This window comes from Electrona antarctica (assembly GCF_951216825.1).
Source record: "Electrona antarctica genome assembly, chromosome: 20".
Lineage (NCBI taxonomy): Eukaryota > Metazoa > Chordata > Actinopteri > Myctophiformes > Myctophidae > Electrona > Electrona antarctica.
This window is the reverse complement of record NC_136801.1, coordinates 33178150-33202202: the sequence shown is the minus strand read 5'-3', so window position 1 is coordinate 33202202 and position 24053 is coordinate 33178150. Positions and strand designations below refer to the sequence as shown.

The window sequence follows — 24053 nt, the reverse complement described above, 5'->3', positions numbered from 1 at the left end:
GGCTAACAGGATAACACAAAGAAAAGTCCTGGGAACTTGTTTCCATTCTGGTCACATTATAGTCCATTTCAAAACCGTGCAGCAATGCCCTCGGGGGGGGGGGGGGGGGGGGGGGGGGATTACGCAAGCGTATTTTAATGGGCGAGGTCCTGCGAAATTGTCGCGTGCATGCTCGTTTGGTGGACACGCCCGCGGGTGACTAGACATGAATTGTGGTGAGCTTTTTTTTTCACCCCAAGGCCTGCGTACTACTCGCTCCCCCCGTCTGAAAGGACCCTTAACCCATTTAGGCCTGACCTCAAAATTAAAATCTTCTAAATCCTCCAGTTTTCTGAAATAAATATTTTCACGATTTTTCAAAAATAGCTAAATTATAACAATGTTTAAAACACCATAAGGGGTTCCCACCCAAAATGTGTTAAGGTGGTTGCTCACTGGACGCGTTTTTCGGATTTTTAGCTGCGTTTTTCCGTCGTTTTTTCCGAAAAACGCGTCCAGTGTGCAACCAACTTTAGGGTTAGAGTTAAGTCCCACTTCATTGATCATTTGAAGTGCAAGACTGACGCCTTTTCCCATTGAAACATTTGAACAAAGAATCACAAAATATATATATATAGGACAGTAAACTTTGTTTCAGAACGTGAACTATGTTTTGCAATCTGGCCCCTTTTCCACCGGTTGGTTCCCAATGGGAACCGGTTCAGTTCTTTTTGTTTTTTAGTCCATGAGCCAGAGCTCCAAAATTGAAACTTTAATTATGAATTGAGTGGGCAAAACCATACCTATATTAGATTGTTATCACCATTAAACTTCCCCAATTGAGTACTTACACAAAGACAATGATTTATTGTATTACAAATTTTACATTTTTAAATATGCAAATAAGGCATTATGTAGGGAAATATGCAAAATAATCGAAAATATGAAAAAGCTACTACTGTGGAAGGGTTATCATGTATTAATTTACTTGTATTGATCCTATAAACAATTTAATATATGGTATAGTTTGCCCACCAATTTTGGAGCTCTGGCTCCCATTGGGAACCAACCGGTGGAAAAGGGGTCACGGTGCCAAACATATCGCATACCTTATGTATTATTAATGAAGGTGTGAGGGTTAAGTGTTGGTATTTCAGCTGACTCCATGTTTCCCTCTATTAGCATGAAGACTGTCAGTGGATTTAAAGGTTGTGCAACAGATAGGGGTCAAGTTCAGAGTCTGATATTAACATACTAGTTCATATCTAGATAACCATATCAATTCCTTTTAAAAACAAAACATGCTCGTTTGGTGGACACGCCCGCGGGTGACTAGACATGAATTGTGGTGAGCTTTTTTTTTCACCCCAAGGCCTGCGTACTACTCGCTCCCCCCGTCTGAAAGGACCCTTAACCCATTTAGGCCTGACCTCAAAATTAAAATCTTCTAAATCCTCCAGTTTTCTGAAATAAATATTTTCACGATTTTTCAAAAATAGCTAAATTATAACAATGTTTAAAACACCATAAGGGGTTCCCACCCAAAATGTGTTAAGGTGGTTGCTCACTGGACGCGTTTTTCGGATTTTTAGCTGCGTTTTTCCGTCGTTTTTTCCGAAAAACGCGTCCAGTGTGCAACCAACTTTAGGGTTAGAGTTAAGTCCCACTTCATTGATCATTTGAAGTGCAAGACTGACGCCTTTTCCCATTGAAACATTTGAACAAAGAATCACAAAATATATATATATAGGACAGTAAACTTTGTTTCAGAACGTGAACTATGTTTTGCAATCTGGCCCCTTTTCCACCGGTTGGTTCCCAATGGGAACCGGTTCAGTTCTTTTTGTTTTTTAGTCCATGAGCCAGAGCTCCAAAATTGAAACTTTAATTATGAATTGAGTGGGCAAAACCATACCTATATTAGATTGTTATCACCATTAAACTTCCCCAATTGAGTACTTACACAAAGACAATGATTTATTGTATTACAAATTTTACATTTTTAAATATGCAAATAAGGCATTATGTAGGAAAATATGCAAAATAATCGAAAATATGAAAAAGCTACTACTGTGGAAGGGTTATCATGTATTAATTTACTTGTATTGATCCTATAAACAATTTAATATATGGTATAGTTTGCCCACCAATTTTGGAGCTCTGGCTCCCATTGGGAACCAACCGGTGGAAAAGGGGTCACGGTGCCAAACATATCGCATACCTTATGTATTATTAATGAAGGTGTGAGGGTTAAGTGTTGGTATTTCAGCTGACTCCATGTTTCCCTCTATTAGCATGAAGACTGTCAGTGGATTTAAAGGTTGTGCAACAGATAGGGGTCAAGTTCAGAGTCTGATATTAACATACTAGTTCATATCTAGATAACCATATCAATTCCTTTTAAAAACAAAACATGAAAAATGTATGAAAATGGAACGGTTCTACTACTACCGTAGCGGCTGTTGTGGTATGAAGATTAATGCTCTCTATCTATATGCATCCAAACCTTCCGCGTTCAGCTTGGGCTGCCGCTGCACTTCCGGTCGCCAGCCGGTTGTTTTGCACCGGTTGTGATGTGCGGTTGTGATTTTGTAGGGAACAAAAACAAGTTATTTAAACCACACTATTTTATTTGATTATTTGATGTTGTGGTTTCACATAGTTTGTAATATGTGTGTATCCCACACCCACCCCTTTTCCCCCTCACTGTATGTTTATTTTCCCTTTTTACCTCCTCTATGATGATTTCCTGTTTTGACTATATGTGACTAAATTTGACTGAGGGACTGCCATTGGAATTTTTTGAATTTTCGTTTTTTCATGTCATATGAAAGCAGGGAATCATAGCTTCAAATTGACATTGGTTGTTCAGTTTGGCCAACCAGTTTTGGAGATATGGCTTATAGAGTAATGTCTTGCAGAAAACAGCGAGTTGAGAAAACAGGCTTGTTGTGTATATTCGTACGTCTCTAATTGTTTTGATGAATTGAAAACGGTGGGCCCTATTGTAAACGAGGGTAATGCTTTATGGTGTCGTCCACTCACAGTTAACAGTTGTTGTATTGAGTTGTACTTTAAATGTACTGTAATTCTGCAAACTGTTAATAAATCAATCAATCAATCAAAATTAAATTTAGATTTAAAATTTATTGTAAAATGTATATTATATATCTATATAAGTGTCCCTGTATTTTAGAGAGCTTGGGTGAGGCCAAATCATAACCTCGGCAGTGTTTCCCCACCTTATTTGAAATTCCAGTAAGTGCTGCACAATTCTTCTTCAAATGTGATGTGATGTCAAATGTCGATTTTCCTTCTCATTTTTTTTGTTTAAAGCTGCTATAAGCAATAATATGTCAACATTTTATTGACTTTGTTTTTTCATTTATTTTTTGGTATTCAGACAGCCAGCAATGGCACATCTAGGGGCCACAATCTGCATTCAAAGATGTTCCTAGAAGCTTTGTCATTGGAAGGAAAAAACCTGGTTGAAATGACCAATCAGGAAGTAGACAGGCAAATCGACCAATGACAAAGCTTCTAGGAAAATCTTTGAATGCAGATTGTGGCCCCTAGATGTGTCACAGAGACTAAATTATTTTTGGGAGCGTTTTACTCATTGCTGGCTGTCTGAATACAAAAAAAGTTAAAATGTTGACATCATTGCTTATAGCAGCTTTAAGAGCTTGCTTTATAAACCTGTCTTAAAGTCTCTCTCTCTTGTAGCAAAAACACAAGACTAACTAAAATGAATTGGACAGCCAACTAGTGCTGCACGGTTCTTGCTCAAATTTAAATGAGATCGCAACTTTGGTGTCCGAATCTAGATCTTTTTTAATCTGCTGCAATGCTTTTAACAGAGTTTGTCATAAACTTCATCTTAATGTCAGTTACAGTGCAGTATGAAAAGGTGCAATTAATATGTAGGTAGAGTGCAAATGGCAGGGAGTGTTGCAATGCTCTTGGCAGGGTTTTATTGGACTACTAAATCATGCTCCCTCGGTATAGCCGTGTGTGTGTGTGTGTGCGTGCGTGTGTTAAACCTGTTATGTCAGGTTGGCAGGAATGGAAAATCCAGTGAAATAACTGTATATTATATTGGGTCTATTCAGTATGCACAAGTTATACATTTTGCCTGAGTGAACCATTGCATCGATCTGTGTTTTGTTTGGTAGGTTGAATGTCAGAAATGTCCTAATGGGGACTTGTTGTGGTCCTATATGCATAATCAATTCATCAACATGTAAACATAAAACGTGCACACTAGTAGAGTACATGTCAACAAATACAAAACGGTATTATGGTCTATGTCGGGTGGAAACCTCATTATGTCCAAAACTGTTACTCTTCAGGATTCAAATTCGAAAGCAGCAGATCTACAAGCTCAAAACGTGTTGCTTCGCACTGCATTTTGAGCTTTCAGATCTGCTACTTGTGATGCTTTTGTGTGACGCTGTAGTTCGATCAAGAAGGACGTTAATACAAAAAACAACTAGGGATGCACGATATAATCGGTAGCGTAATCGGAATAGGCCATATCAGCCATAAAAATCGGATTGGTCTCAAAACAATCCAGATTATTTTAATCGATTTTCACCAGTTGTGAAGACAGACATTTGGAAAAGAGTAACAGGCTTTGGGCCAAGACGCCCCTAGAGCCTAAGGTTTTTTTCCATCGTGGTCCTCTGCATAATATCGGAATCGGTCAGAATCGGTATCGGTCAGATATGACCCTGCAAATAATCGGAGATCGGAGTTCGGTCATAATTTCATAATCGTGCACCCCTAAAAACCCCACACAAAACGTTACAATATGGAGATAAGAGGTTTCTGCCCGGCAGCAACAATCGGTACAAAAAGAGATTGTGGGGAGTGATGTGTTCTATTGCATGTGTTGTATGTCTGAATAGTATTATTCCCTCCTAAACAAACCGACTAAAAGGGTCACACAATAGTCTATCAAGGGACTATTTAAAAGAAAAAGATATTTTTTCCTCGTAGTGGAATGTAACAAAGGAACTGGTACAGTAATTAGACAGGAAACAGGAACCCCCCCCTCTTCCTTTTTGTCTTAATGCCAATCTTGTAGTTCCATGGGAAGTGTAATAATGTATAGTTCCATGGGAAGTGTAATAATGTATAATCTATTGACCGAATCAGTAGTTCTCAAACTTTGTCATGTCAAGTAGATTGACATGTAGATTTGTTAGTTGTTAATTAAGTTTTTCCAAACGTTTTCAGATTTTTTTTTAATTTTTTTTAATATTTTCAAAAATAGCAGATGTACAAGCTTGAGCTTGTAGATCTGTTATTTTTCTAATAGAGCCCCCACCCCACCCCCCCAGGACCCCTGAGGGCCCGGACCCCATGTTGAGAACCAACGGACTACAATGAAGGTAAACTAACGCAGATTATTTCTGCCTTTTTGTTTGTATAAAAAAAATACACCACAGACGCCACACAACAGCCTGCAAGTGTGTGTGTGTGTCTAGAAAAGTGACAAATTAATCCGCTAAGTGTTATGACTGAACTAATTTACAAAGAGGATGTACTAGTCAGTTGTATCTCAGGGAAGTTGCCTCATCACCATTTCTTTGACGGCGCATCGAGTCTCATCGTGTTGCTGCAGGCCTGTCTCTCTGTCTCTGTGGCAGCTCATTGTTTTTTGTTTTGTTTTTTTTTCCTGTTCCCGTGGGTTGTCTATGACTAAATCAGTGAGGGCGGTACTAGTACTTTTCCCCGTCTTAAGTTTCTCATGCCAGATGTTTTAAATCAACTCTCTCGCAGCGACACACACCTTTTTTTTCCTTTTGACTCCAGGGAGCTCATCGCATCCACAGTCATCTCCTGTCCTGACATCCCTGCTGTGCCCGCTTTCCAATCCAAGGTACTGTATTAAGTTAGTTCTTTTCAGAATTGCATGCATGGGTAAATTAAATTACTGTACAACTTTTATTGGCAAGGTGTAGCCTCCTATGCTACATTAATTGCAGTGCATAGTTTTGTTTTGTGTGTTAAGACGTTCAATCCGGGAAAGTGTCTGTGTGTGTCATTTTAGATTTGAACCACTTTAACCATGAATAAAAACCATAAGCATTTTTATTTTTGACTTTGGCTTTTCAAACATAGCAGATATACAAGCTCTTAGAGTGTTACTTTGTGCCATGCAATGAGCTTGTAGATCTGCTTTTTTTAAGCATGTGGAAATATTTATATACTGTTTATTACTTTACTTTACTTTGTAAGTATTTTTATACATTTATTATTGGCATACATTTTGATACCAATACTTGTGTACTTGTACTGAAGTACATTTTGAATTCTGGACTTATAGTATTTCTACATTGTATTTGTATTTCTACATTGCAGTATTGCTTCTTTTACTTAAGTAAAAACAAATAGTACTTTTTCCACCACCGGGTCCTTGTCCTCATGTAGCTGCACAGTCTTTCAGCAGATCAGAAAAGAGCAAACATGCAAGACACAAGTACAAGTTGAAGACTCTTTGTGCAAACCTCCCTAGCAAGAAGTCGTGGCTGCACTCGGGCATATAATACAACACAAACACAATAAACACAATGTACTGCAAGATAGGATAGTAAGAAGTGAACACATTACGAAACAGCTTTGTAAAGAAAAATTACCTGTCTGAAGTGAGTGGTACTGTACTGTACTGTACTGTACTGTACTGTACTGTACTGTACTGTACTGTACTGTACTGTACTGTACTGTACTGTACTGTACTGTACTGTACTGTACTGTACTGTACAAGCCCTCCTCCCTGGCCTGTGTGTGTCAGGGACGGACACACACACATATAGCTGTCTATAGCAGGGGTTCTCAACCCGTGGGTCGCGACCCTTCTGGGGGTCGCCAAATTATTTTGGGGGGTACCCAAATTATTTTCAAAAAAAATACAATTTTTGCTGCAACTGAATGGCTGGAAAAAAGAGTTTACATATAGTACACATACCGGTATACACCTTCCCTAATGATTATCTGGTTTCAGTATTTATTTATGGTGTATTGTCTCTATTATTAAGGTTATTGTAGCAGTCAATTTATATTGGGGGCCGGGAGGGGGCGGGTCAGGGGTCCCGAGACACCCCTGGTCTATAGGAGTGGTTGCACCACTTAAAAAGAAAATGGCCCGGTTTCCCAAAGGACAGATGGTGTAAGAGGTATGGTGTTGCACATGCTCAGATGTCCTCTAGGCCGCACACAGAAGCCTGTGAATGGTAGACCTGACTCTGAGGCCTACCATTGCGTGGCACAACTATGCACGAAATGTCTATGTTAGGCTTCAGAGGGCATCTGAGCATGTGCAACACCATACCTCTTACACCATGTGTCCTTTGGGAAACCGGGCCAATGGCTATGGCAGCAGGGGTGTGAGATAAAGTCTATTACAGTTGAGCATGTTTTTAAGTTGGCTGATTGACGTGTGGCGTGAATTCACGTGTGAACATTCACCCAATATAGCCAATTTTGGGTGAATTTCCCAGTTTGAGAAACCCTGCTCTATGCATTTGATGTATTACCTTGTCTTTACCAAATCGCTCTGGAATAAGACCATTTGCAAAAATGCCTAAATTGTAAGTGGATGAACATGACTCCCCATCCCACCCTAAAGAAAAGCACCCGACACAAGATACAACTGACTGTAATATATTAAAAACAAAAGCTTGCTTCTGATAGTGAGGTCACTAATATATCAAAACAGCACTGACAATGCTACTGACATCAATGTCAGTTTTTTTCACAGGACGGACAGACAGACGTACGGATGCCAGCGACAACCACAGTGTTACGTAACCGCCCTTATGTTGTAAGAGGTTGTGCCAAGCAAGCAGTGGTGGAAAAAGTACTCAATTATTTCACTTAAGAGTATCAATACTGCAATGTAGAACTACTCCATACAAGTCTGGAAATAAAAATGTACTTGCGTAAAAGTACAAAAGTATTGGTATCAAAATGTACTTTAATTTTCAAAAGTAGAAAATATACTCTTGACTTCATGCAGAATGTCCCATTTCAAGTTTTCAAAATGTATACAAATCTTTTGAAAATAGCAGATCTACAAGCTCACTCAGCGATGCATTGTGAGCTTGTAGATCGTCTATTTTCAAATGGTCAAACTGTACTTAAGTACTGTACTTAAGTACAGTACTTAATTAAATGTATACTTCATCAATGACCACATCAAGTTCATGAACCTGAATGAACCTGATTACTTTAGTTTCCACCACTGCCAGGCAGGCATGCATGTCACGTTCTGTCGGCCTCCGAAGGCAGATCCTCTCCCTCCAATGTTTAAACTTTTGTGTTTTTTTTGAGTGGTGCAACGCAACCACTCCTATAGACAGCTATGTGTGTCCCTGGGTCTGTCCCTAGGTCTGTCCGAGCACGATCTATAAGGGTCCATTTGGTTACTAACTTTCCATCATTTACTCTGTGTATTATGTTTCTCATAGTATAATGCATACGAACTGCCTCCCCCAAATGGCATATGGTGAGGTCCTTGGTGGTCCTGGTCTTGTGTGGTTATGTCCACTTGTGTCTGTTGTTTTTTCTGTTTGTCCAGTAGTTTTAGCTTTATTTATTTGCGGTGCCACATTATGCTGATGTAACGCTTCAATTTCCCCTCGGGGATTAATGAAGTATATCTCATCTCTCATCTCATCTCACGTTGCCACTCGATTGGCCACTTCACTGTTTTCTACGTTTTGGTATTGATACTTTTACTTAAAGGACCACTTCACCACTTTTCAACCTTCAATCTTCATATAATAGGTCCTCACTAATAATCATGATAAAATGGCACGATTTTTTTCTACTCAAGTCTGTGTCTCATAGGAAGGCTGTGGGCAGTTTAGAAACCGTCTTCCAGTGACATCATCATTAGGCAGATCTTTTTTTAAACAAGATTTTGTTTAAAAAAAATAGATTTTCATTATCGTGAGAAGGATGGCTTCCATTTTCGGATTGCAACTTTTCAGGACTAGAAAGCCTGCAGTTCCTATTGGCTTGTATTCCCCATCGATAATGTCACTGGAAGACGGTTTCTGAACTGCCCACAGCCCTCCTATGAGACACAGACAGAGTAGAAAAAAATTGCACCATTTTTTCATGATTATTAGTGAGGACCTATTATATGAAGATAGGTTGAAAAGTGGTGAAGTGGTCCTTTAAGTAAAACATCATAATAATTCCAGCACGTCTTCCACCAATGGTGGTGACTAATGAACGATTTTCATGTCGCCGTGAAGTCTGACATACGAACGACTTTCATTTTTCACAGGTTCTTGTCAAGAAGAAACTTAAGACAACAAAAAAGAAAAAACCAAGATGGCTGACCAATGGCAGGAATCGTTCGACCACGCTGTGGCTGTGGCCAGGAAAGCCGGGGAGGTATGAAATAAATCTGAGCCATCATCCACCATGGAGCTGTCACACGTTTCTCCCCGTCCCACTGGCCCTGGCATTCATCACACATCTAAGAGTGACTGTCAAAAGCCCAAAGTTGCACCTCAGACTCTTGCTCGAGGGCCTGTCTCGGCGGCCCGGACATGATTTATTGTTTGTAATCTCAAACGGGGTGACTATTAAAAATTGTGGAACGTTCCCCCGGGGCTATTAGACTTAGACGATGTTTAGCCTGACTGTGAATACATTTGCTCATGTCATTTAATGCTTATACTCTTACACTGTATGTCTGTCTGAGCCCAGTTCCCTAGTTCAAAGATGATTATTTTGGGGGTCCCCAGTTCAAAGATGATTATTTTGGGGGTCCCCAGTTCAAAGATGATTATTTTGGGGGTTCCCAGTTCAAAGATGATTATTTTGGGGGTCCCCAGTTCAAAGATGATTATTTTGGGGGTCCCCAGTTCAAAGATGATTATTTTGCGGGTCCCCAGTTCAAAGATGATTATTTTGGGGGTCCCCAGTTCAAAGATGATTATTTTGGGGGTCCCCAGTTCAAAGATGATTGGGGGGGTGCGACACTGAAATGTTTGGGAGCCTTAATGTTCTGTGTTGTCCAGGTGATCAGGGACGCGCTCCAGAACAACGTGAAGATCATGACCAAGAGCTCCTCGGTGGACCTGGTGACGCAGACGGACCAGATGGTGGAGAAGATCATCATCTCCTCCGTCAAGGAGAAGTTCCCCTCGCACAGGTCGGTCACTATGCAGACACACGCACGCACGCACGCACGCACGCACGCACGCACGCACGCACGCACGCACGCACGCACGCACGCACATGCACACGCACACACACTTACTTGCTTACTTACTTACACATAGAAGACCTCCCATCTTTACACTATGAGAGACAACCAGTGTTAATTTTGTTGACTAAGACTAAGGTTTTTCAGAAGATTAATAGGTCTAAGACTAAATGGTGTGTTATTCAAAAGACTATAAATCAAAATATTCTGAAAAATGGAGACAACCATGTAGACCAGAGTCTGTTCAAACACTCCAGATTTTCAGGTTGAGCAACGAGCCGAAGTAACCACATTGTCACTCTCGGATGGAATTGCACATTCTTTTGTAAAGTCAAACTGAAAGTAGTTCCTATAGGCCTATCAACTGGAAAGGGGGGGGGGGGTGTGTGTGTGTGTGTGTGTGTGTGTGTGTGTGTGTGTGTGTGTGTGTGTGTGTGTGTGTGTGTGCGTGTGCGTGTGCGTGTGCGTGTGCGCGCGCGCGCAGCACAGATTTACAAAGTAAAGGAGTAGGTGAAATTAGTTTTTGTGCATAGTTCCCGGCCGTATCATGTTTTTTCATAGAAGAGAAAGGGAAGAAGAAAAAGGGAGGGCAAGGATATCAAGTAAAAGAAACAAAGTTAAAAATGTACATTATTTACACATAAACCTGAGATACGGCATGAAGGTGCGTGAGCATACGGTATAGCAGGGGTGTATACTGTGCATTATATGCTTATTAGACGTTAGCAGTGTTGTTTTTGGCAGCAAGTTTTAGTCATAGTCTCTTGAATAGTTTTAGTCACCTGGAATGTCTTGGTGTTTGTCTAGTTTTAGTCGACTAAATATCATAGGATTTTAGTCGACTAAATCTACAGTTGATTTAGTCGACTAAAATGTATTTTGGCGGGCCTTGATGCCATCGTAATGAAAATAGTCATGCTGAAAATAGTCTATCTACATGCTCACGTGTCGCAGCGCGACGCGTTGTGAGCTTGTAGATCGGCTATTTCCAGCATGCAACCAAGTGTAAAATGACTTATACTGGATCTCTTGTCCCTTCCTAACATTTTAGTCTAGTTTTTATTTGTTGACGAAATTGTCAGTATGTTTAGTCTTAGTTTTAGTCATCATAGCTTAGTTTTAAATTTAGTTTCCATTTAGTTTTCCTCAGTGAAAAAAGGTAGTCGGCGAACATTTTCCGTCTTAGTTTTAGTCGACTAAAACAACACTGGACGTTAGGGACGGCAATGTCTTTAATAAACGTTTTTGTCACGCTCTGTTCCAGCTTCATCGGGGAGGAGTCTGTAGCGGCCGGCCAGCCATGTGTGTTTACTGACAACCCCACATGGATCGTAGACCCCGTGGACGGGACCACCAACTTTGTACACGGGTAAGATCGGTTTGGTTTACCATTCACGTTAGGTACAGTGGGAATATCCTGTTTGGTTTACCATTCACGTTAGGTACAGTGGTAATATCCTGTTTGGTTTACCATTCACGTTAGGTACAGTGGTAATATCTGTTTGGTTTACCATTCACGTTAGGTACAGTGGTAATATCTGTTTGGTTTACCATTCACGTTAGGTACAGTGGTAATATCTGTTTGGTTTACCATTCACGTTAGGTACAGTGGTAATATCTGTTTGGTTTACCATTCACGTTAGGTACAGTGGTAATATCTGTTTGGTTTACCATTCACATTAGGTACAGTGGTAATATCTGTTTGGTTTACCATTCACGTTAGGTACAGTGGTAATATCTTGTTTGGTTTACCATTCACGTTAGGTACAGTGGTAATATCGGTTTGGTTTACCATTGACGTTAGGTACAGTGGTAATATCTGTTTGGTTTACCATTCACGTTAGGTACAGTGGTAATATCTGTTTGGTTTACCATTCACGTTAGGTACAGTGGTAATATCTGTTTGGTTTACCATTCACGTTAGGTACAGTGGTAATATCGGTTTGGTTTACCATTCACGTTAGGTAGAGTGGTAATATCTGTTTGGTTTACCATTCACGTTAGGTACAGTGGTAATATCTTGTTTGGTTTACCATTCACGTTAGGTACAGTGGTAATATCTTGTTTGGTTTACCATTCACGTTAGGTACAGTGGTAATATATTTGGTTTACCATTCACGTTAGGTACAGTGGTAATATCTTGTTTGGTTTACCATTCACGTTAGGTACAGTGGTAATATCTGTTTGGTTTACCATTCACGTTAGGTACAGTGGTAATATATTTGGTTTACCATTCACGTTAGGTACAGTGTTAATATCTGTTTGGTTTACCATTCACGTTAGGTACAGTAGTGTAATATCGGTTTGGTTTACCATTCACGTTAGGTACAGTGGTAATATCTGTTTGGTTTACCATTCACGTTAGGTACAGTGGTAATATCTGTTTGGTTTACCATTCACGTTAGGTACAGTGGTAATATCTGTTTGGTTTACCATTCACGTTAGGTACAGTGGTAATATCTGTTTGGTTTACCATTCACGTTAGGTACAGTGGTAATATCTGTTTGGTTTACCATTCACGTTAGGTACAGTGGTAATATCTTGTTTGGTTTACCATTCACGTTAGGTACAGTGGTAATATCTGTTTGGTTTACCATTCACGTTAGGTACAGTGGTAATATCTTGTTTGGTTTACCATTCACGTTAGGTACAGTGGTAATATCTGTTTGGTTTACCATTCACGTTAGGTACAGTGTTAATATCTGTTTGGTTTACCATTCACGTTAGGTACAGTGGTAATATCTGTTTGGTTTACCATTCACGTTAGGTACAGTGGTAATATCTGTTTGGTTTACCATTCACGTTAGGTACAGTGGTAATATCTGTTTGGTTTACCATTCACGTTAGGTACAGTGGTAATATCTGTTTGGTTTACCATTCACGTTAGGTACAGTGGTAATATCTGTTTGGTTTACCATTCACGTTAGGTACAGTGGTAATATCTGTTTGGTTTACCATTCACGTTAGGTACAGTGGTAATATCTGTTTGGTTTACCATTCACGTTAGGTACAGTGGTAATATCTGTTTGGTTTACCATTCACGTTAGGTACAGTGGTAATATCTGTTTGGTTTACCATTCACGTTAGGTACAGTGGTAATATCTGTTTGGTTTACCATTCACGTTAGGTACAGTGGTAATATCTGTTTGGTTTACCATTCACGTTAGGTACAGTGGTAATATCTGTTTGGTTTACCATTCACGTTAGGTACAGTGGTAATATCTGTTTGGTTTTACATTCACGAGTCACATAAGGTCATCTCCATGTTGGCTTGTGGTGGAGATTTTTGTCAACATTCCATATTACCAGAAACGCATAAATAGACATCCCTGAATGACCACAATAGGTCTGTAACTAGAGTGTTCATAAGGGTCCATTTGGTTCCATTTGAACACTCAGAGTCAAGGGGGTCTCTTCAAATGAAACATTGAGAACTGCTAATGTGCCATAGTGTCATAATAAATAAGTGCATATTCTGAAGAAACCCTGGAGACTTGGCATTCAGTATGTGTGGGTGTTCTGATAATGAGAACATTATAAATGGTGTGTAAAACAGAAAATCAAACATTTGCCACAGAGATGACCAAGTCTTTGCCACTGACACATTTGTCCGTGTACAGACATGTTGGTGACCCCTGCATAAGGTACATAGGTAATATGTGTTTAGCTTTATACATTCGCTTTAGGTACATGGGTAATATGTGTTTAGCTTTATACATTCGCTTTAGGTACATGGGTAATATGTGTTTAGTACATGGGTAATATCTGTTTAGCTGTATACATTCGCTTTAGGTACATGGGTAATATGTGTTTAGTACATGGGTAATATCTGTTTAGCTTTATACATTCGCTTTAGGTACATGGGTAATATGTGTTTAGTACATGGGTAATATCTGTTTAGCTTTATACATTCGCTTTAGGTACATGGGTAATATGTGTTTAGTACATGGGTAATATCTGTTTAGCTTTATACATTCGCTTTAGGTACATGGGTAATATGTGTTTAGTACATGGGTAATATCTGTTTAGCTTTATACATTCGCTTTAGGTACATGGGTAATATGCAGTGGTGGAAAAAGTATTCAAGTCAAATGTTTTACTTAAGTAAAAGTGTCAGTACTGCAAATATAGAAATACTCTGTTACAACTTACAAGTAAGAGTCCAGAATTCAAAATGTACTTTAAAAAAAAAAGTACAAAAGTATTAACATCAAAATGTACTGTACCAAAAGTAAAAGTACTCATTGTGCAGAATGTCCCATTTCAAGTTGTCAAATGTATACAAATATCTTGAAAATAGCACATCTACAAGCTCTCAGTGCGTCGCATTTTCAAAAGGCTGCAAAGTATATAGGGCTGAAGTGGTTAATGTACGTTTTGTAATAATAATCAAAATCTACGAAGCAACTAAAGTTGTCAAATAATTGAAGTGGAGTAAAAGTACAAGTAAGTACTGAACATTTGACATACTCAAGCAAAGTACAAATACCTCAACATTGTAAAGTACAGTACTCAAGTAAATGTACTTACTTTCCACCACTGGTAATATCTGTTCGGTTTTACATGCACATTTTGTCATAATAGCGAGAAGAACAAACGTTTCCAACGAAGCTGTGGCCTTTGACCTTTGTGTCACTGGGGCAGACTCTTCAGGCCCACCGGAATAGTCCTAGTTCCTAAAACTTATCACAAAACTGAAACAGTTGCCTTTTTGTTCGCAGGTTCCCATTCGTGGCGGTGTCTATCGGCTTCGCCGTCAATAAAGAGGTCAGTCAAACAACCAAGTCGGGGATTAAAAAGTTTGTAATAGTGACCGAAACGACACACTTCACAGTGTTGCAAAATGTGAATACATTATGGGAACTAAGGAGGATCTGAAGGCATACAGCATTCCTCTAAATGGTCAATTTAAACCTTTATCCAAGGTGCTTTACATAGATTGTGCATTACATTAACCCATTCACACACATTCACACACCGATGGCGGAGGAAACCATGCAAGGTGCTCAATGTTTCACATATGGTCATATATCTGGGTCACATCACTAGTCTCTCTAGGTCGTCCTCAGACGAGCCTTCCATCGTCTCTTCCAGTCATCCCGGTTCTCCATACATCCGGCCAGCTCGTTGGTGCTTTGCACTCCCGCATCTTTCTTGAGTACATCCACATATGTTAGTATGGGACGTCCTCGTGACCGGTGCCCATGTGTTGGTTCAGCACAGCACCAGTTTGCTGGCTGGCAGCATCCTGGTGTCTTTGGCAGTGTCCTGCGAGTCTCATTCTCCTGGCTGCTATTTTGTCGCTCACCCTGAATATTCCGGCATACAGATTCTAGTGATGATGTTGTAAATCATTGGTTCCTAAAACGCCGGGTCGGTCGGGACCCATTTGTGGGTCGCAGACACATTTTTATGGGTCCCTTTATTTACTTTTTGTTTTTAATTATTATTATTTCAAAAATATTTTCAAAAAAACATTCCCAAAAAATCAATTTCCATGAATTCATAACAAAATTCAAAGATTCTTTTCCAGTAATGTCATAAATAAATCAAAGCCAAATCTAATAAATTCCATTAAATTGAAAACTAATATTTAAGAAGTAGTGGAAAATAGTCTAGTTGGAACCACTGCTGTAAATGATATGCACAAGCCAATATGTCACCTACATGTTTACAATAATGTAATGATGATGTCAAGATTGCCCTTTTTAAAGCTTACTGTACACCACTGTATACTGCCCCCTTGTGGTGCAGCTATGGGGGACATTATATCATGATGCTCTCAGAATCCTGCACACAGAATAATATTCTTCCTAGTTCTGCGTTGCTTCCCTACTTCCTTCACAGGTGTTACCGATGATGCTAATTAAGGCTCTGTTCCATTTAGTGTGCAGTGGTTCTCAAACTTTTTAATTTCAAGGACCCCCATAACTCTGATAGTGTATGGAACCAAATGGACCCCGACGGGTCCATGTGGTTCCATGTGTACACTCTCAGAGTTACAGACCTCTACAGGGCCCTTTGGAGCCAACACGCACAACAGCAGCACCCTGACTCTGTTTGACCAGAATGGAACAGAGCCTTCATTAGTAGCATCTGTAACACTCTATATGCTGTTCTCAGGAATCTGTTTTATGACGAGGTTGAAAATGTATAATGGCTTTAGTAATGATAAAGAAGAGAAGCATTTATGATAAACTTTATTTATATACAGTATACCAACTATCATGACATGAATGCAACGCAAAGTGCCTTACAGAGCAATAAAGAAAAAAGAAAAGCACAAAAATAAACAAGTAAAGTAATTAGGTAGCCTATTCTTCTTGTTTCTGGAGACATTAGAGAGTGCTTTTTTATGTACCTATTTTTTCCCCTTTTCTTGTTTTGAATCTTTGTTGTCCCCAGTATTGTGTTTTATATGGATCTATTAGAGCATGTGGTTCTCAACCAGTGGTCCTGGAGGGGGTTCCGGGTGATCCCCTGCAGCTAAAAAGATTGAGAGTTTGTATCCAAATGGACCCTTATAGATCTTTAACCCATTTTGACCTGAGATCAGATTCTAAAAATGTCTTCTATCCTGACAGTTTTCTGAAAAAGCTATGTCAGTCGTTCTTCGATTTTTCAAAGTAGCAGACCTACAAGCTTGTAGATCTGCTATTTTTCAATAGCTAAAACATAACATAATGCTAACACCAAAAGGGGTTCCCGCCCAAAATGGGTTAAATCCTGAGAGCGATCTCATTTTACGCTCTCAAGAGTTCAATTATTGTTGAACATCTCCAAGTCCACACGAATTAGAGAATGTAGAAGAATTGTTATTTCGATCCGTTTGCCTGTTGTCTCCCCTAATGGTACCAACATCGATGCAGCATGGAATTGCGAAATCTCACTCAACGACTACAAACTACTCTACGTTTTGAGGTCTGGGAGGCTACTGTATATACTGTATCTCATCAAAGGGGGTGGTCTCCGTGGCTCAAATGCAGCATAAATAATGGCCCTTGATATGAAAAAGGTTGAAAACCACTGTATTAAGAGTGTGAAATAAGGATTTATTGATTGATTGAGACGGTGATCTGAAGGGGAATGCTTGTGTTGTTTATCCAGCTGGAGTTTGGCGTGGTGTACAGCTGCTTAGAGGACAAGATGTACACGGGCAGGAAGGGGAAAGGTGCCTTCTGTGACGGAGAGAGACTGCAGGTGTCCGACGTGACGGGTATGTACAGTCAGAGGTGTGTGTGTGTGTGTGTGTGTGTGTGTGTGTGTGTGTGTGTGTGTGTGTGTGTGTGTGTGTGTGTGTGTGTGTGTGTGTGTGTGTGTGTGTGTGTGTGTGTGTGTGTGTGTGTGTGTGTGTGTGTGTGTGTGTGTGTGTGTGTGTGTGTGTGTGTGCTGTTATAATAATAATACTTTACAGCATATCAAATCTCACTGGTTCATATTGCAGAGATCAGGAAGACCATGATCATCAGTGAGCTGGGATCCAACAGAGACAAGGAAACGGTCACTAAGATCTTCTCCACCATGCAGAAGATTCTCTGTATACCTGTGCACGGGTGAGTTGACACGCACGCACGCTGTTCTTAACATCCTTTCAGCCTGGCACCTGTATCCTCTGAATGTCAAAAGGAGCGATAGTCTGGTGAAAATGGCACATTTACAAGCTCGTAGCACATCGTGTTCCTTGTAGGTCACTGTTTCCCAAGTGCCGGGTCAGGACCCATTTGTGGGTCGCGGACACATTTTTATTTGTCGCAACTCGTGAGTAAATATCCATTTCATTTTGTTTTCAATTAATATTTCAAAATATTAAAAAGAAAACCCCCAAAAAATTCTCCTGAATTAAAAACAAATTCAGTGACTTCTCAAAAGAATCCAATGAATGAATAAAGGAAAAGATCAAAGACATTCAACAAATTAGCAAACAAACGTTTAAGAGGTAGTGGAAAAATAAAAGATCTACAAGCTTATAGATCTGCTATTTTCACTCGGTTGGTTCCTGGGCCGGGGTGAATCAAATTTCTCTTTTGGCGAGCTAAGAAGTTTGGGAGCCAGTAGTGCTAGTAGTAAAGTGGTTAACAAAGAACCTATTTCTTCCCCATAGGGGGAATGAATGTGTCCCACAGCAGGGGCAAACATCATAAACAATACACAGACAAAATGCACCTTTCATGAAAAGACATTATCTCATATACAGTTGGAGGCCATCGATATTGTCCTTTTCTTTTTGCTGAGGTTTGCGTGATCTGCGCAAAAGGACAGTTAACCCATTTTGGGCGGGAACCCCTTTTGGTGTTTTAAACATGTTATAATTTAGCTATTGAAAAATAGCAGATCTACAAGCTCATAGCGCGCCACCGAGTGGCGCGCTACGAGCTTGTAGGTCTGCTATTTTTGAAAAATCGTGAAAATATTTATTTCAGAAAACTGGAGGATTTAGAAGGATTTTTTTTAAATTTTGAGGTCAGGCCTAAATGGGTCAAAAAAGGGACAATATCGGTGGCACCCAACTGTACATTCAGTTATCAAGTCACAGACAGACCATTAGGTAGACACAGCGCAGACGGTCAGTGAGTGACCGAGGGGAGTTGTCGGAGTTAGTAGTGCAGCCGGCGTGTTCCTTTTTTATTTTTTTACAGTGGAACAACTTTATGTCATGCGGGATAAAGGAGAAGTTCCATCTTGTTGATGCAGCTTGCGGGAGCCCGAGTCTGATGGGGGTAGCATAACTTCTCTGTGTAAAGGTGGGGGAGTATGATGCAGCTTGCGGGAGCCCGAGTCTGATGGGGGGTAGCATAACTTCTCTGTGTAAAGGTGGGGGAGTATCTAGACAGGCCAGGCTATGACTCACACATTACTGCTATTGACCGACCGCAGGGGTCGACACTTAAGGTCTCAGAGGCACCTGCCCGAAAAGTAAATTGTCCGTTATAAAAATGATGGGTACAATTTGAATTACCCTTCAATTTAACATGTTTAGACGAGATATAGCGTGTTGTGTTTATAGACGGCTGTGCACCCTCTCAAACGGAACAATTTTAACCCATTTAGACGATTCTACAAATGCCTTCTAAATCATGACAGTTTTCTGAAAAACCCATGTTTCTACGTCAGTCGTTCTCAAACATTTTCATGTCAAGGATCCCCAAAATATATGTAATTGGCCGCCGACCCCCATCTGAAAATATGTTGTTCCAGGAACCCCCCCAGCGCCACATTTTCACGATATTCCTAAAATAGCAGATCTACAAGTTATGAGCTTTTAGATCTGCTATTTTTAAATAGCTAAAGTATAACATAATGCTTAAAACACTAAAAGGGCTTACAGGGGTTCCCGTCCTGAATGGATTAATAGATCACGACTCACGTAAAAATGCCATTTTCTTTTCCTACAACAACCCAAAAAAGAAAATGTATTTCAAATTTGAGTCACAGGCTAAAACAGTTTGGGAACCGCTGCTTTAATGCCATGTATCCTGTCCCTGTGTGGTGCTGTGACCTTGACCCTGTGTGGTGCTGTGACCTTGACCTCGTCTAGGCTCCGTGGCTCGGGGACCGCGGCCACCAACATGTGCCTGGTGGCCTCGGGGGCCGTGGAGGCTTTCTTCGAGATCGGGATCCACTGCTGGGACGTCGCCGCCGGGGCCGTGATCGTCACCGAGGCCGGGGGAGTCCTGATGGACGTGGACGGTGGGTATAGTTCACGGATTAAAAGTTCTCAGTCGCCAACGACCAATTTCAGTCATTTGGATTCCATAGAAGTCAACGTGTCTTCTATATGGAAGTGTGTCCTGCACCGAAAATAGGCTATCTACAAGCTTAAGCTTGTAGATAGCTTGTAGAAAGCTTGTAGATAGCCTATTTCCAGAAAACCCTAATGATCTCAGTTATTTCATAACCGCAGTCGTTAACGCCTCAATCTGCAATTTCTTCAACTGGTTAGCTGTATGGCTATACCAAAACATCATAAATATTGTGTTATTAAGTGTGTAGGACACCTGCACATAGGAAACAGTCTAGTTTCAGCCAACTAAATATCATGAGATTTTAGTCGACTAAATCTACAGTTGATTTTGTCGTCAAAAATGTCTTTTGGCGGGCTATTGTTTCTGTGTTTCACATAATTATGTGTCTTAAATGTCGACTTTGTGTGTGTGTAAGATCTCAACAGCATTACAAATGCATGCAAACCTCAAACCGCAAGGTCTCTTTTCCAATGAATGACACCCTGATTACAGCGAACATGAAATACAATTTAAACACAAACACATTACAAGATTATAGACATTTTAATATTAACAAGTACAGCTGGATCTCAAAGTAATCCTTACAAGTCTTTTAAATCGTGAAATCACGTTCTTCAGTTTTAAAGTTCCACATGTGTGAGATGCATAGTAATGAAAAGCCATCTTACCCAGTTTGGGTAAGATGGCGAATGCACCGCGGTGGAATTGAACCCACAACCTCCGCGGCGGTGGGCAGGGAATTTGCCACTGCGCCACCCGAGCGCCCCTGACATAATGAACACTAAATAGTTTCCATCGGCAGTCCCCACAGAAAGCATGAAACAAGGCGATAAAAACACAATTTGCAACACATGAAAAACATTGACAAAGCGCAACGGAAATAAATAAACACACATCATGCGTACATGTGCACACACACACACACACACACACACACGCACCTATGTGCAAGTGAGATATACAGTACTGTAAGCCTGAGATACAGATCTAATTAGAAATGCTCACAGCACTTGTTGGTTTATTTGTCCATAATCCCATGTTTTTATCCGAGCTTTGAGAGGAATGAAGGTCGAACATTCTCTTATTTCGATGGGCAGATTGTTCCAACAAGTGCGGCCGCCCTGAATCGATAATGCATTCCGTGCAAAAGGTGCATCTAAACATGCACCTCACAATCCCCTCTCGCTTGTCGCCCTCATACCAATATGCCTCTTTCCGGCTTTCTTTTTATAGATTATCTCAGAGGACGCAGGCTTTTAGTCCATGTAATGTTTTGTACACATTGCACAAGCTTTTGAAAACTTTTAAACGGTCAAAGCTAACAAGAGCCAATGTTTCGTCTCCGTCGGGTGGAAACCTCCAAAACTGTTACTTGTCAGGATTCAAGTTCAAAGCGTGTCGATCTGAAGCTCAATCTGAAGCTTGTGGATCTGCTACTATCGATGCTATTGTGTGACGCTGTAGTATGATAGTAAGTAAGGTGTTCAAATAAAACCCCACAAAAAGTTAGAATTTGGAGAGGCGACACAGAATAAGGATGAGTGGTAAAATGTCTTTGATGCTGCATGCACACTGGCAGATTCAAAGATACAAAGCTACACAGCATATTTGTAGCGTTGTATCTGATGTCAAAACCAGCTCAACTTATTTTAACTATTCCACAATCCCCGGATGCTGTGTACAGTAGAGTCTGGAACTACACCTCCCGAAATCAGAGAGAGAGAGAGACAGAGAAACGACCCCCTCACGTATTACGAGTCACCAGAACCATCGAGGACAGAAACTGTTCGGGGGGGGTGCTCCCGAAAGCCTGAGTAGACGATAAAATGAAAAAAAAGACATTTGAAAGTATTTAAGAAAATAAAGGATCGTTGATTGAATGCTCAACAAATATTATGAATCATTCACTGTGAACAGATAACAGGTCTGACATTGAAGCCAGTTTGTCAAATTTGTACGCCAATAATTTACATTTTGAATTCCAGACTTTTACTTATAACAAAGTATTTCTATATATTGCAGTATTGATACTTTTCCTTAAGTAAAACATTTGAGTGCTTTTTTCCCACCACTGCATACATAGGTGGGCCGTTTGACCTGATGTCCAGAAGGATGGTCTCCGCGAACAACAAGACCATCGCCGACCGCCTCGTCAAGGAGATCGACATCTTCCCGGCTGAGAGAGACGACGCCCCAAGGGAGAAGAAATGAGCGTAAACCTCGTTTTGTTTTATCGTCTCTGTCGGATCGAAACCTCATCCTGTTTTCAGGATTCAAATTCAAAAGCAGCAAAAGTAATAGATCTATCTATTACAAGCTTAAAACTCATCACTTTACAATTTAGGCATTTAGCAGACGCTCTTGGTGTTTCAAGCATTATGTTATACTTTAGCTATTGAAAAATAGCAGATCTACAAGCTCATAGCGCGGCGCCGAGTGCCGCACTATGAGCTTGTAGATCTGCTATTCTTTTTTTAATCGTGTGGCGCAAATTTGGAATGTATATTCTTTCAGAGCGAACGCTTTTAACTCACATCTTTGCTTCTGGGGGGGTGCCTGGAACAACATATTTTAAATACAGATAATTCTGGGGGTCCTTGACATGAAAAGGTTGGAGAACCACTGACATAGAAAATCAGGTTTTTCAGAAAACTGTCAGGATTTAGAAGACATTTGTAGAATCGTCCTCAGGTCTAAATGGGTTAATCCAGTTCTGAGTGCAATGCGAAGTGCATTCCACACTGCATTCCACTTTGCGCCACGTTTTGAGCTTGTGGATCTGCTACTTTTGATGCTTCCGTGTGACACTGTAGTGTGTAGTAATAATAAGTTAGAATATGCCGGAGATAAGAGGTTTCTACCCGACAAGTGACGATATGCTGAATGTGTCTGTCTGGTCTCCTGCTTTACTTATGGTTTGGTTTTGGCTCATGGACCAATTCAATCTGTATACTATTATTATTTTGACCATCATTTCATACCACCAAAGTGTCATACCACCTTGTATTGTCATGACCACACCATACTGGCTCAGATTTGTAAGTCTAGAATACATCAAACATTTTAATGACATGCATTTGTCTGAATAAAAATACAGATATTGCAATTGGGGTTGGTCATATCATTTGCAGATGCTTTGGAAGAACATTGGCAATATCCTATTTTCCGGCGAAAGGGAAACAACCAATCCAGCCTGCAATTACAACGAAAACCTTGAGCGTTGCTCTTCATTTTTGCCTCCTTTTTTCATGTATCTGTCAAAATAATATTGATTGAAGTGGAAGATGGCTGTAATGTTTTTGCCTGGCACCGAGCCCCCGGGGAATCTGCTAATCACAGCCATTCAGATGTACTCGCACGGAATGGAAATTCATTCACACTCTCTAAGGCCCTTTTTGAAACTTAGCCCTCGTCACTCGCCCTACACACTTCCACTTGGTTTGAGCATAGATATATAAATAATAGAGACGGCACCGGGATTCCCCTCGCCTCCATTGCCGTCTCTATTATTCATATATCTATGCTCAAACCAAGTGGAAGTGTGTAGGGCAAGTGGCGAGGAGCTAGTTTCAAAAAGGGGGTAAGAGTGTCAGGCTTATGTAATGTTCAATGCAGGATTCCTAGCCTTTGTACCATTGTTGACTAAAACTATATGACGAAAAAATGTCCGTCGACTACCTTCTCACTGACACACTAAATAAAAACTAAGCTATGATGTCTAAACCTACTGAACTGAAATGACTCAAAAGACTATGACTAAAACTGAATGAAAATGTGCAGTCAACATCGATTTGTACATGTGGTGTGCATTCTGGTAGACCACATGTCTCTCCGAAAGGTCACTAAGAATCGTGTAGATATGAAAGTCAATTTGATTATTGACTTATTATGAAGCCCAAACCACACCAGTTGCAAGGAGTTGCATTGGTGTAAATGGTAAATGGTGCATTTATATAGCGCCTTTATCCAAGGTGCTTTACATAGATTGTGCATTACATTCACCCACACATTCACGCACCAATGGCAGAGGAAACCCTGCATGCAAGGCACCAACCTGCACATCGGGAGCAATTAGAGGTTCAGAGTCTTGCTCAAGGACA

General features: G+C 40.4%; 1 protein-coding gene across 1 annotated transcript; it reads left to right on the top strand.

Annotated features, from left to right (window-relative positions):
* Positions 1-5712: 5712 nt before the first annotated feature.
* On the top strand, positions 5713-23059 carry LOC306913145 (inositol monophosphatase 1-like). The gene is made up of 9 exons (XM_079489703.1): positions 5713-5866; positions 9281-9390; positions 10023-10156; positions 11475-11579; positions 14932-14977; positions 17318-17426; positions 17655-17763; positions 19746-19897; positions 22037-23059. Exons 2-9 carry the CDS (start codon positions 9328-9330, stop codon positions 22162-22164), a joined length of 846 nt encoding a protein of 281 aa, XP_079345829.1. The 5' UTR covers positions 5713-5866; positions 9281-9327; the 3' UTR covers positions 22165-23059.
* Positions 23060-24053: the final 994 nt, after the last annotated feature.

What these genes read in the sequence shown, in the direction of transcription:
- LOC306913145 (XM_079489703.1), top strand. Translation starts at nt 9,328, where the DNA reads ATGGCTGACCAATGGCAGGAATCGTTCGACCACGCTGTGGCTGTGGCC. An exon ending in TGGCCAGGAAAGCCGGGGAG is followed by an intron (nt 9,391 to 10,022) that starts GTATGAAATAAA and finishes TGTGTTGTCCAG; the next exon opens with GTGATCAGGGACGCGCTCCA. An exon ending in CTCTGTATACCTGTGCACGG is followed by an intron (nt 17,764 to 19,745) that starts GTGAGTTGACAC and finishes GACCTCGTCTAG; the next exon opens with GCTCCGTGGCTCGGGGACCG.